Source organism: Choloepus didactylus, chromosome 22, assembly GCF_015220235.1.
Source record: "Choloepus didactylus isolate mChoDid1 chromosome 22, mChoDid1.pri, whole genome shotgun sequence".
NCBI lineage: Eukaryota > Metazoa > Chordata > Mammalia > Pilosa > Megalonychidae > Choloepus > Choloepus didactylus.
The window spans coordinates 41367796-41380592 of record NC_051328.1 but is presented as its reverse complement, the minus strand read 5'-3'; the positions used below and the strand labels follow the sequence as shown (position 1 = coordinate 41380592).

Below are 12797 nucleotides of genomic sequence, written 5' to 3'. Positions count from 1 at the left end.
GGGATGATTTGGGTGTTCTTTTTTTACTTTTGTTTTTTTATTCTTATTCTGATTCTTTCTGATGTAAGGAAAATGTTCAGAAATAGATTGTGGTGATGAATTCATGACTATATGATCGTACTGTGAACAGTTGATTGTATACCATGGATGACTGTATGGTATGTGAATATACCTCAATAAAACTGAATTAAAAAAAAAAAAGCCACACAGGCAGAGATGCAGTGCAGCTGTGAGTGACATTTTGGAAAGAAGCTACAGCTAAAAGAGGACAAAACACTCCAAGAGCAACATTTTGGAGAACGCCATTTTGAAATGCAACCTGGGAGCAAGCAGACACCAGTGATGTGCCTTCTGAGCTAACAGAGGTTTTCCAGATACCAGTGGCCATCCTCCAGTGAAGGGACTCTTCTGATGCCTTATCTTGGACTTTTATGGCCTTAAAACTGTAGTTGTGTAACCAAATAAACCCCCTTTATAAAAGCCAATCCATTTCTGGTATTTTGCATAATGGCAGCATTAGCAAACTGGAACACTCATATATAAAAGCAGGAGGAAAAAGTTAGTGTGTATGTGAAAAGTACTCATTTTTCAGCATCATTCTTTAACGGCCCTGCCTCCCTGACTGCCCCCACCCCTAATTCAATCTCCTGTTCTCTGACTTCCACAACTGGGGGACAGGGAAGGACATTTTGAGCTGGATTGTCTACTGTTTGTCTGCCGATGATTCCCTCCTAGTGGAGGATGAAATAAGAGCTCAAATTTATTAAGTTATTTTAAATGCTGTAGAAATTTTTAAAAGTGGCCCCCAAAGTTCTGGGACACCCCTTCCATCAAGAGATGGGGTATCTGCCCCCCACCCTCTTGAATCTGAGCTCTGTGTCAGCTTGACTAACAAGATACAACAGAAGTGACTGCCAGTTTGCAGGCACAGGCTTTAAGAAACTGGCAGCTTCTGACTCCCATCGACTAGGGACGCTTGCTCTTAGAACCCAGCTGCCATGCTGTGCAGACGTCCAAGCTGTCCTGTGGAGAGGACCATGCAGGGAGGAACCAAGAGCCAGCCCCCACCTGCCGGCCAGGTGTGTGCGCCATCTTGGAAGGGCTCCTCCAGCCCCCGTGGGGCCACATGGAGCAGAGACAGTCTGTTCCCACTGAGCCCTGTGCAAATTCCAGAGACATGAGTGAAATTAATGATTTTTGTTGATTTAAGTCAATAAGTTTGGGGAATGGTTTGTTCCTCAGTAAGAATCAATGTCATAATTCCATTTGTATTCATGGATAATTATATTAGTATGTAAATTGTGATACATTTATATTTTTAAAGGTGTAATACTGTATAAATATATGCATCAATAAACAAATGCACAGCTTCATTTAATCCCCTGAGGCCTATCTCTCTCACAGATGAGCTGACTGAGGTACGGAGAGTGGAGCCTCTTGCCCGAAGTCCCATGGCGAGTAGGGAGTGAAGCCAAGATTCAGAGCACAGCTGATCACAGATAAGCCAGAACTTTCCATGTGCCTTTCCTGTTGCAGATTGTCCTCACCTTGCCATCTTAGGTAGAAAGAGAGAAAAGACCAGGGCCGTTTTTGGGAGAGAAAAGCATGGTCCCATCAGATGGGTTGGGGTGGTTTTCCTTAGGTCACACAGCACACCAGTGGCAGAGCTGGATTTGTAGCCTAGGCTGGCACAGCTCACAAGCCTACCTGAGAGGTCCCTGGCAGTGTCCCTTGGGTCACATCTGCCCGGCACCCTTAACTTCTGAACCGCGCACACCAGCTGCCCCTGTGTGGCCAGCACCGCGCCAGCCTTGCCGCTGTTGCTCGGAACAGCCCCTTTGCTCATTGCATTTGGCAGATTAGGAGACTGAGGCTTGGAGTTTGGTGGCTTCTCCCCTGGCGCGCTGGTGGAGCCACAGGCCAGAGGAGCCGCTCCCCCCAGTGAGTCCCCAGCGCTTTGCCAAGTCTCTGTCCTCATCCAAGGTTTTCACTGGAGACCTCCTGGACAGGCTTTGAAATGAGCTGAGAGTTTTAAATGGCAGAGCCCTTGCCTCCGTCCCTCTCCCAGGCAGGATTTCTCCCTGTGAATGGAACCTTTATGTTCCATGTCCATTAATCACAAAGGTTAAAATGGGAGTTGACAGGTACCATGTAATGTGGACATTTCGCACTTTGCATGGTTTGGAAGTAATAAAGCTCAGCCCCCCCCAGGTGCTGAGCTGGGAGCAAACTGGACCTCCCCACCCACTTGGGGGTGGTGGTGCAGTAACTCATTCCACTCTTACCAGAACCCTATGAAGCAGGTGCTTTACCACCCCAATTTCCAGGTGAGAAGGTGGGGCTCAGAGTGCTTATGAGGACTGTGGAAAGTCTCGGGGCAGAGCTGGCATCCAGCCCTGGAGACTCTCCCCAGAGGTCAAAGGGAAGCCTGTCCTCTGGAAAAACACTCCTCGCTCATCTCTTCACCATCCACAGGGTTTTAGGGCTAATTCCAGAAGCCACAGCGACTTGGTGCAGCCTAGAGAGATCTTCCAGTGGCTGCAGAACATGGCACCAAAGCCATGCACACCAAGGTTTGGAATGAATTCCAGCGCCTCTGGGTCCCAGCTGGGTGGCTTTGGGCAAAGTGCTTACCCTCTCCGAGCCTCAGTTTCATCATCTGTAAACCTTCCCAGCTTAGGAACTCGTTTAAGCCCCACCCACGACAGTGCTTCAAGAGGACTTCTCTCACCATTAATCCATCTGTAGTGGTTTGGAAGCTGTTATGTACCCCAGAAAAGGCCGTGTTCTTTTAATCCATTCTTGTGGCTGCAGCCCTGCTGTGGGTGGGACCTTTTGATTAGGTTATTTCAATGAAGACTTGGCCCACCTCATTCACAGTAGGTCTTAATCCTCTCATAGAGTCCTTTATAAGAAGATGAAGGACACACAGAAAGCTCAGAGAGCTCAGAGAAGCCCCACAGAAGCCGAGAGATGAAATCAAGAGAAGCTCATAGAGAAAAGCCTCGGAGAAGCTAAGAGAGGGCCCCAGGAGCTCCGAGAGGAGGCCACTGGAACCAGGAGCTGAAAGCACTGAAACCCAAGAGTGAAGGACCAGCAGACGCCGGCCGTGTGCCTTCCCATGTGGCAGAGGAGCCCCGGATGTCAGTGGCCTGTCTTCAGAGTCCAGGTATCGTCCTGCTGATGCCTTGAGTTGGACATTTTCACGGCCTAAGAACTGTACATTGTAAGTTAATAAATCCCCATTGTGAAAGCCAGCCCATTTCTGGTGTACACAGTTTGTCATCTTTAGCAAACCAAAACACTATATTACAGGTCCATAAGCTGCGGCAGGGAGAGAAACACCCTCCCAGCCTCGCAAAGTTGGGGGTGAGGTAGAGCCTGTATTTGAACTTGCAGCCTCTGTCAGATAATCACCCTGTTCTCTGTTTCTCCAGGAACCTTGGGGATATGTGTGTGTGCAGGGACATGTCTCCTGGAGCCAACACGGCTGTCTCAGGAGCTGGGGTCTGGAGTGATTTTTACTTGCTTTTTTCACTTTCTGAAGTTTATCTTATTTTAAATAAGCTCTATCATTTGTATAATTTGGAATGACAAAAAAAGACTAAATTAATTTAGTTTGTCTGCCCAAGTCAATTACCCGTTAAACAAGGTCAAAGTGTCTGAAATAGGAAATCTGGTTCCTCTGTGCACAGCTGCTGTCCGGTTGTGGTAAAATCCATTTTCCTTGATGTTTCCTTATGTTTGTGGGGTCCCAAAATGCGCTGGCGGGAAGTGAACCGCAGGTGGCGCTGCCTCCCCGTGGAGAAGCAGCCGAGGGGACAATCCCTGGAGAAGCCTCTCTCCCTTTGGATGGACCTTGATGCTGTGTGCTTCCTCTTCGCCTGTCCCACAGCTTCCCCACCCCGGACCTTTGTCCCTGAGCCCTGCTTCCTGGGGATGGGATCATGTGACGGTCAGCCAGGTCCTGGTCCGGGGGCCCAGCCTCACCTGGGCCTGGCCTCCTGCAGCCTTCCTTTTGCCTCTGACCGTTTTGCGGGTGGCGCCGCATTCACCGACGCAGACCGAGAAGACCCGCGCCTGCCAGTGCTGCCTGCCCGGGAAACCCGGAAGCCCCTGCATTCATCGACGGCTTGCTCTGGGAGGCACTCTCAAATGCAGCAACGCTTGCACCCTTTTCCAGGGGTTGCGTGGATCCAGCGCACTTCCAAGAGGCTGTAGACCAGTGTGACCTAGACATGGGATGAGAACACGTGGCCCGCGCCCTCTCCCTGTGTGATGCCACTAGTTTTAGTCAGAGGCTCAGAGAGAGCTTTTTCCGAGTCCGCTGACCGCTGTGCGGCCTTCCTGCCTCCACCGCCATCCGGCTCACGGGAAGCAGTTGGAAAATCAAGCCAGAAAGGGTCGGCAGCCTCCTGGCCCCAGGGATTTGTCTATTTAGGACAGGCTTTCCTCTGTTCTGCTTCCCCAGCAAACATCCTACGTTGAAAGGGGTGGAGGCAGTGCTGCAGTGACTTCTAAAAAGCTGGGGGTCTTGAGCAGTGTGCCCACTTCCTGCCTTTGCTCAGGGAACTGCCCCCCCTCCCCACCCCAAACACTCGGGATGACCAGGTAACGCTGATCCTTCAGGGTGTCAGCAGGATTCCAGGCGTCCTGGAGCAGGTAGGGGACAGAGCCACACATGCTGCCTTGGGTTTGGGGTTCTCTCTTCTGGACTAAGGGGGCCCAAGGAAGCAAAGAGGGCTTTTGTAGGGGGTCATGGTGGGAACCCGAGCCTCAAAATCGGTTATCATGGGGGCAGGAGGTGAGGGTCAGGGGCTGAGCTGGGGCTGCTGGCCAGGACCCCCGGCCCCTCCGTTCGAAGGAAGGGAAGGGACTGAGAGTTGCAGTGTTTGGACCAATCCCCTTTGCTGCCCCTGCCCCTTTCCAACTCCCCAGTGGAGGCAGGAAGCCAAAGCGGGTACAATTTATGGACCACACTTCAACTTTCCTCTCCTTAACGAGGCCCCATGGCCTCAAGAAATGGGCATCCAGGAGCCGTGCAGCGCAACGGTTAGGGACACGGGCATTGGGGCAGAAAGTCCTGCGTCTGAATCCAAATTCTGCCTCTTGCTAACTGCTCTGGGCCACGTTGCTTGACCTCTCTGAGCTCAGTTTCTGCATCTGAAAAGCAGGTTGAGTCCTAGGATCTGCCCAGTAGCATCGCCGTGTGGTTGAACTGCGGCGAGGTGCGTGAGCTGGGCCTGCGGCGGCGCTGGGCGTCATTTCCGCGGGCATCTGGCCCTTGGCGGTCCCGCGAGCCTGCGCCGGGCGGCCAGCTGGGGGCAGCAGAGCCTGCGCTGAACCGCGCGCCCAGCGTTTCCTTAGGACCCGAGCGGGCTGGAGAGCAGAGGTCCTGAGATGAGCACTCACCAGGACCACCCGGGAATCTCTTAAAGGTGTGGATTCCGGGATCTCATCTCAGGGGGTCTGATCCAGTAGTTCCCAGGCGGCCCTGTAATCTGTGGTTGGAACAGACCCCCACCCCCACCCCCCAATCAATGGGGGAGGGCTGGGCTGACGGGGGCTTCTGACCTCTTTCCCACCTGGAGCCTGCCTGCGGGGCTCCTTACAGGTGTAAAAGGGAATTAGGGTGAGGAGATTTGGGGGGGGGTGTAAGATTCTGTCTGGAACCGTATGGATGCCTTCTTTCTCGAAAGTCCAAGGGAGTTCAGTGGTTCCCAAACTGGGTGGTCATCAGAAGCCCCTATAGATGGGCCACTGTTCAAATATGAATTCATGTCCCTCTTATGGCACCAGGGCACCCCCCTCCACAACAAATCTCAGGGGAGGAGGGCGGGGAAATGCATGGGACAGTTCTGTCTGAGTATCCCGGAGCCAGGCCATCTCCTTACTCCACCCTTACCAGCCTCGCCTCATTACCCATCACCCCCATAAGACTGCAAGGACAGTGTTAGTAGACATGATGAAACCGAGGGTCAGAGGGAACGTAGTTTGCCCAGGTCAGTAGGTGGCCGATGGGGGATCCAGCTCCATCTTTCCATGACCTCAGGCTCCTGGAGGGACAGCAGCCAGAGGCTCGAGCTCCCAGGCGGGGAGCCAGGCCTTTGTGTCTCCCACCCGCCCTCAGCCTTCAGTCCTAACAGCAAAAGAAAACAGTGGGACCGACCGCCCGCGAGGCTGGCACCTTGGCATCTGAAGCCCACACCCCAGGCGCCTTCCGGCAGCCTGGTGCTCTGGGCCCATGGGGGGCCCTGGGGGCAAGCTCCAGGTGGCAAGGTCTGGCCCTGGCCTACACTTTCCACCTGTCCCGGACTGGGGGAGCCCGGAGGCCAAGCCGAGGCCCTCGTTCGGGTCTCAGAGTCTTCCTGCGCTTCTGCTGCCCGGGGCTGCTGTGGCGAGCAGCAGAGGCTCTGGTGCGCCGACTGCGAAGGCCCAGGGCCGAGAACCACAGAGTCTGCCAGCGATGTGATCCACGAATAGAAGCCCTATTGCCTACAGCCTCTACACCACCCCGCCTCCGGGCCCGTTAGCCTTGGGGGGATTACATACAATCAGAGCATCCCAACTGCACTGTTTCAAGACTGACGCCCTGCACTGTGCGCAGAGATTTTGAATTGTTTCTATCGAGGCTGGCTCCGCGCTGCTTTACACCCCTCCGCGCACGCAGACTCCGAAGAGACTTTACATTTCAATTTTAAGCTTGCACATGACAGGCACGGTTTTGTGGCGGTGCACGGTGGTGGGAACTTCGCCCCGCAGCCCCCATGCCAGCCCTGGGCCGAAACGCGCCCTGGGGACGCTCCCACCAGAGCGGTGCTGGGCGCGCAGCAGCGACAGGACGCGGGTGCGGAGACCCTTCCGGGCTTGCCCGGGGCCAGGCGCTCCCCGCGGGGAAAGCGGGACTCCCCTCTCATCCGCAGGCCCCAGGTTAGGCCGCGGCACAGATGCCAGGCCGGTCCCGGGCTGCCCCGGCCAGGTTTTCCTGACTAGGCCCCTCTGGCTGCCTCCGACCCGGCCCTGGGCGCGCTGGAAGATCCCGCAGAAATGAAGGCGCCGCGGGGGAGCCGAGCAAGAAGCGGGGGTTCGCCGCCGCCCGGGACTCGGGTCCAGCGGCGCCAAAAGCCACACACAACCAGGGCGCGCAGAGGCCTCCGGCGCGCCCAGCGAGTGGGCGCGGGGGCTGGCGACTCAGGCGACTCGGAGGAGAAGGAGACGAGGCGGGCGCCGGCCGAGCCGGCGTTGGGTTTCTCCTAATCAGCCCCACTTCCCCGGAGCCTCCGTCCTAATTGGGGAGCAATCTCCGACAGAGGGAAGGGCGGGGGGTGGGGGGCTGGCTCTGGCCTGCACGGGCCGTCTTGACGCGAGCGCTACGTTCCCGCGCTGGGAGGACTCGGGGGTCCTTGCCCCCGAATTGGGTTTCCCGCGCGCTGCTGGAGGCGGGGATGCGGAGCGGCGACCTGGACTCCGGAGCCCGCTCCCGGCCCGCCCGAGACCCCGAGGGACGGAGTCGCCGCCACTTTCCCGTCTCCTTTATCTCGGTTTTATAGACAGCTGTTAGCTTGGAACATTAATTGCCTGGACGAGTTTATTGATAATTTTGATGTAACAAAGCTCCGGAGAAATTACCCCCACGTCCAAAATGTCAAATTTGAGGAGAACCAGGTTCAGAGCGCGCAACCCCACGCCGCGCAGACGCTGCGGTGGGTCTGGAGCGGCCGCACCAACAATGCGCCTGTTTTGTTTGTTTTCCTAGGTTGCCCGGAGTTGGCATAGAAAAGGGCGGTCAGTAGACGCCTCGGGCTTAAGATTTTTTTTTTTTTTCCAAAGGGGGTAAAATTTGATTTGGGAGTAAAATGTTATCGAATTGGAAACTTACAGATCACTTTCCTGCCAGCCAAGGGCCCTTTTCTTGCTCACATTTCACTCGCATTTCGATTGCGGAAAACCAATACGAAGCACCAAAAACAACAGAACAAAACAATTTAAAATGATTTCATGATTTCTAACAGCTAGATTTGGGAATGGTAAAGTCTGAAACTCAAAGTTAAACTCTCACTGGTCCATTTGGTCTTGGGTGGCAAAAAAAAAAGTTTTTAAAAATTACAGACATACACGTTTTCATATTCACGCACACACACGTTTGTAGTCTACTTAGTTTTACCTGGGGGAAGGAGGACCACGTTTGATTATTTCTTTACAAGGAGAAATGACATTTAGAGGGGGCAGAGGGCTCTTAAAAAAAACCCAAGCCAAGAAAAATAGTTACTCTTGTCCAGATTTCACTTCAATGTGCAATGAAGAGTGAAAAGGAAAGAATTAGCCAAAAAAAATTTTAAGAAAAATATTTGCAGTCATCTTTATTTAAAAAAAAATTTTTTTAAAGCCCCTTTCTCCGCTCCCCGGGGCATTTTGGGGTTCGGAAGATATTCTGCAATACCAACCCCAATAAAATACTCCCCCGGTTTTATTTTTAGTTGATACAATTTTAAAGACCATATACAAATATTACACATTTTTATTTTTGTTCTTTTTTTAGGAAAAAAAATACACAAAAGGCCAAACATCTTCAAATTGTCATTTTATACAGTGCAGGAAATTTAAAATACGTGTCACAAACGCTGCACCCCCGCAGCCAAAATACTAAAAAAAAAAAAAAAAAAAAAAAAATGGAGGGTAGTCTTTCATTATATATATATTTATATAAAACATATGGAAATTTGTTTTTACACAGATTGGACTTTGTTTCAAATTTACAATGGATGTCTAAAAAACAAAACAAAACAAAACAAAAAAAAACAACACAACTCTACACGGCAAATATTGCCAACAAATTTACACCATTAATACTGATAAACGGAGGAGCCTGTGCGGTGTTTTGATTACTAGGGAAAGAAAGTAGAATAAATAACAGGATGAGCCTTGCTAGAGTTTTAAAAAGTGCCTTCACCATCTGCGTCACCGCAATCCTGAACGCCCTCGGCCACCGCTCGCCTCCTTCTCGGACCGGAAAATTTACAGTAGAGATCGGGAGACGGCGAGTCTTGCGAGGGAGGAGAAAAAATACAGAAAAAGTCAAAGTAAAATTCAAAATAAAACAAAACAGGCCGAAGAGAAGGAAACAGGGAGGCGGAGGGGACGACAGAGGCACGGACAGCCGCTGCTTCTTGGCTCCTTCTGTTTTCTTTTTTAAGACGAGCAGTGGCTTCGGAAATGCAAGTTGGTCGCAAAAACATCCACCTGTGGTTGATCAGAGGCGACATCGGAGGTGGGGGGGGAGAACGCGATCTCTTGCCTCCCCCCCTCAAAAAAAAGGCAAAACTTGTGCATTCCAAGACATTCTTCCTCCAAAAATTAAAAATTAAAAGATAAATATTCAACCAGAAAATAAAAGTGTTTGATAATGATTGCGCTCACGTTTGCTTTTCTTCTAAAAATCCTCCTCCATTTATGCCAATGGAGGAGGGGGGGCCGCAGCAGAATTCTTGTTTATATTTTGAGGGTTTCCCCCAACTCAGCACCTTCTCAGCCGGTTTCAATCGGATCAAAAATAGGTATTTATTGGCCGGCGGCTCCAGCAAGTCCACCACCACCATTTCTTTTCATTTTGGGGGGGGGCTGGTGGAGGGGTGCTGACGCCGGCCTTCGAGTTGAGGTTTCCTTTCCAAATAATCCGGTTGGGGGAGGGCTCAAACCCTTTTCTTCTGCCGACGGTTATACCTCGAGAATAAAGCACAGTTCCTGGCGACGCGTGGCGAGAGGGCCCCGGGGCCGCGGCCTCACATCACGCACGGCTTGATGTCTTGGTAGCTGACCTGCTGGTGGTAGTAGGACCCGCCGCCGGCCGAGTGCATGGACGAGGACGCCATGGCGTTGAAGGAGAAGACGAACTCCTTGCGGTCGCACATGCTGGGCGACTGCGAATGATACCGCGGGATGCCTGCAAGGCGGCGACAGGAGGCGAGGAGCAAAGTTAGCGACCGGGACGCAGAGTTCCGGGCGAGCCGCGGCGCTGAAGCGCACGGGCCAGGCCTGCCCGGCTCGGGCGCACGGGGGCCCGCCGCCTCCCCGCGCCCCGCGCTCCCAGCCCTCGGAGGCCCCGGCTCCCTGCCGCCCGGGCCAGAGTCCCGGCCCCTGTGCTGGGCGCTCGAGGGGCAACCCCCGGGGCCCCAGCACCAGCTCTGCTCCCCAGAGCGCCCGCCGCCCGCGCCTCTCCCAACACGGACGCCGCGCCCGGGGCAGGGGCTTCCCGAAGCCGAGGGGAAGGAGGGAGGGAGGCCATGCTCGGCCCCGGCGACCGGAATGCCCGCGCCCACCACCTCCAGGGCCACCCGCGGCCTGCGCCCGGGCAGCGGCAGGGCAACCGGTGGCAGCGAAGGGCTTCTCCAGAGGAAAGGCCCCTTGGAGAACAGAGGCCCCGGACAGGAAGTCGGCAGCGACCAAGCTGGGCGAGCCCGTGGAGAGGCGGCCCTCCTGCCTCCAGGCCCAGCTCCTGCCTCCCGCCGCCGCTGCCAGCTGACCCCTGACAGGCCTCTGTTTAGCTCACTCCATGCTCTTTCCAGAACTAAGCCAAGGAGGTCGCTGGTTGGCTCCAGCGAGGAGTTGGGGATGGGGATGTGACATTTTTCTATATTTTCTTTCCCAAAGGAGTGGGAGGTGGTTGCCGGGGTTATGGGGACCTGAAAACTGAACCCGGAGAAACAATTTGGGGTCCCGCCATCACTCTGGGCCTAGCAATGGCACCCCCTTGTCTCTGTCAACACATGCAAAAAATGCCCCCCAGACTGAAGTGTCCCCTGCCAGGCCTAGCTCCCTGAAAACGGGGGTGCCGAGCCTCGGCAGCCAGCCCAGGCAACAATGGGCCTAACTCTTCCTCTCTCCCAGGGCGGCTCGGGCCCAGGCAGCACATCCTGCAGCCTTTACCTGGGGCTGGGGCAACGGGCAGGAGAGCGTGGGTCCCCTGGCCAGGGCTGGGACCCCTAATCCGTGCCTGAGGTGGAAGAGCACCTAAGAGAGCCAAAGGGACCTAGAATAGTGGGGTTTGGGTCTTCCTGGCAAGAACAGGGCCTACCTGGCCAGGAGCAGGGAGCTGGGACAGAAAAAGTGAAACAGCGAGGATATCTGGGCCTGAACTGGGAGCCACAGACTGCACTCCCGCCTCCAAGGAGATGACTGATGCCACCCCCACAGTATGGGAGGAAGCACCCCACTGAAAGGCCATCACTGCAGGCCCACGCCAATGCCCAAGCCAGGGACCGAGGGCAGCCAGCGCCCTCCCCACTCACCTTGCAGCTCAGTTGGGGCGTTGTGACTGTTCTGGTGCAGGTACGGCTGCTCCAGGGAGTGCGTGGAGAGGCTGCCGGACAAGGGGTTGGCGGCGGGGTTGCAGGGGGACAGGGGCTGCTGCTTGATGTAGGAGGCGCCGCTGTTGAGCGCCGCCGAGGCTGAGGGCGGCCAGGCCGCCGCCGACCCCGAGTAGACGGCGTGCGGCTCCATGACCCCGCCGGCGGCGGCCGGCAGCAGCGGGGAGGCGGGCACCGAGCCGTCGTGGTGCGGGTACTCGGCGGCCGCCGCGCCGCCGCAGCTGCCCATGTACGAGTGGCCGCCGTTGGCGGGCAGGTGGGGCACCGAGTGGCTGGGCAAGGCCATGCCGTCCACGTTGGCCGGCAAATGGCCGTTCATCATGCCCAGGCCGCCCTCGAGCGCCAGGCTGTTGGGCGGGCACGAGAGGCCGCCGGCCGAGCCCTGGAAGCCGTAGGTGTCGGGGAGGTGGTTGAAGCCGAGCCCGTTCATCATGCTGTACATGGGCTTGAGCGCCTGGCATTTCCTTCGGAAGCCGCGCGGCCGCCGTCGGAAGGAGCCCTCCTCGAACATGAACTCGCTGGCCGGGTCGATGGTCCAGTAGTGGCCCTTGCCGGGCCGCCCGAGGCCCTTGGGCAGCTTGATGAAGCACTCGTTGAGCGAGAGGTTGTGGCGCACCGAGTTTTTCCAGCCCTGGTAGGAGCCGCGGAAAAAGGGGAAGCGGCTCTGCAGAAACTGGTAGATCTCGCTGAGCGTCAGGCGCTTGGTGGGCGAGCTCTGGATGGCCATGACGATGAGCGCGATGTACGAGTAGGGCGGCTTCTCGGGGCGCCGGATGCCGGCGTTGGTCTTCTTGGCCTTGGAGGGGCCGGACGACGCGGGGTCCATGGCCGCGCCGCCTCCCCCGCCGCCGCCAACGCCGCCGCCGTGCGGTGGCTGCTGCTTGTCGGGCGCCGAAGACATCGGGTGGCTGCTGCCGCCGCCGCCGCTGCCGCCGCTGCTCTGCGCCGCCGACGAGCCGGGAGGAGGAGGAGGAAGAGGAGGAGGAGGAGGAGGGCGAGGGGGAGGGGGCTGCGCGCGCGGGGCCGGCTGCACCTCTGCCGTCATCGGCGGCCACTTCTCCCGAGCGAGCCTCGGCGCGCCCTCCCCCGCCCGCCCCGAGAAGCCGCTGGGTCGGCCGGCGGTTGGCGCAGAGCCCCTCTCCAACTCCCTCCTCCCCTCCCCCGCCCTCCCCTCCCCCCACCCCCCGCCCTCCCACCAGGGAAGGAGCCCGGCGGAGACTGGGGACAGCCTCTTCCCAGCCCCGGCGGCGGCCGCAAGGAAGCCCCCTCCGCCCCCGCCCCGCCTTTTTGGGGGAAGGCGAGGCCTCCGGGGCCTGCGGCCGTGCGCCCCGCCAGGAGCACCGCTCGGTCCCCGCCGCCCGCGGCGCTCTGCTCCACGACTCCGCCCGAGGCCGCCCTCGCTGCGTCTCCGCTCGGCGGCGTCGCGCGGCCAGG

The 12797-nt window shown here is 56.4% G+C and overlaps 1 protein-coding gene across 1 annotated transcript; it reads right to left on the bottom strand.

Annotated features, from left to right (window-relative positions):
- Positions 1-8500: 8500 nt before the first annotated feature.
- Positions 8501-12491, bottom strand: FOXF1 (forkhead box F1). The gene is made up of 2 exons (XM_037815925.1): positions 11286-12491; positions 8501-9940 (listed from the first exon to the last, which is right to left on the bottom strand). The coding sequence occupies exons 1-2, from the start codon at positions 12406-12408 to the stop codon at positions 9780-9782; spliced, it is 1284 nt and encodes a 427-aa protein (XP_037671853.1). The 5' UTR covers positions 12409-12491; the 3' UTR covers positions 8501-9779.
- Positions 12492-12797: the final 306 nt, after the last annotated feature.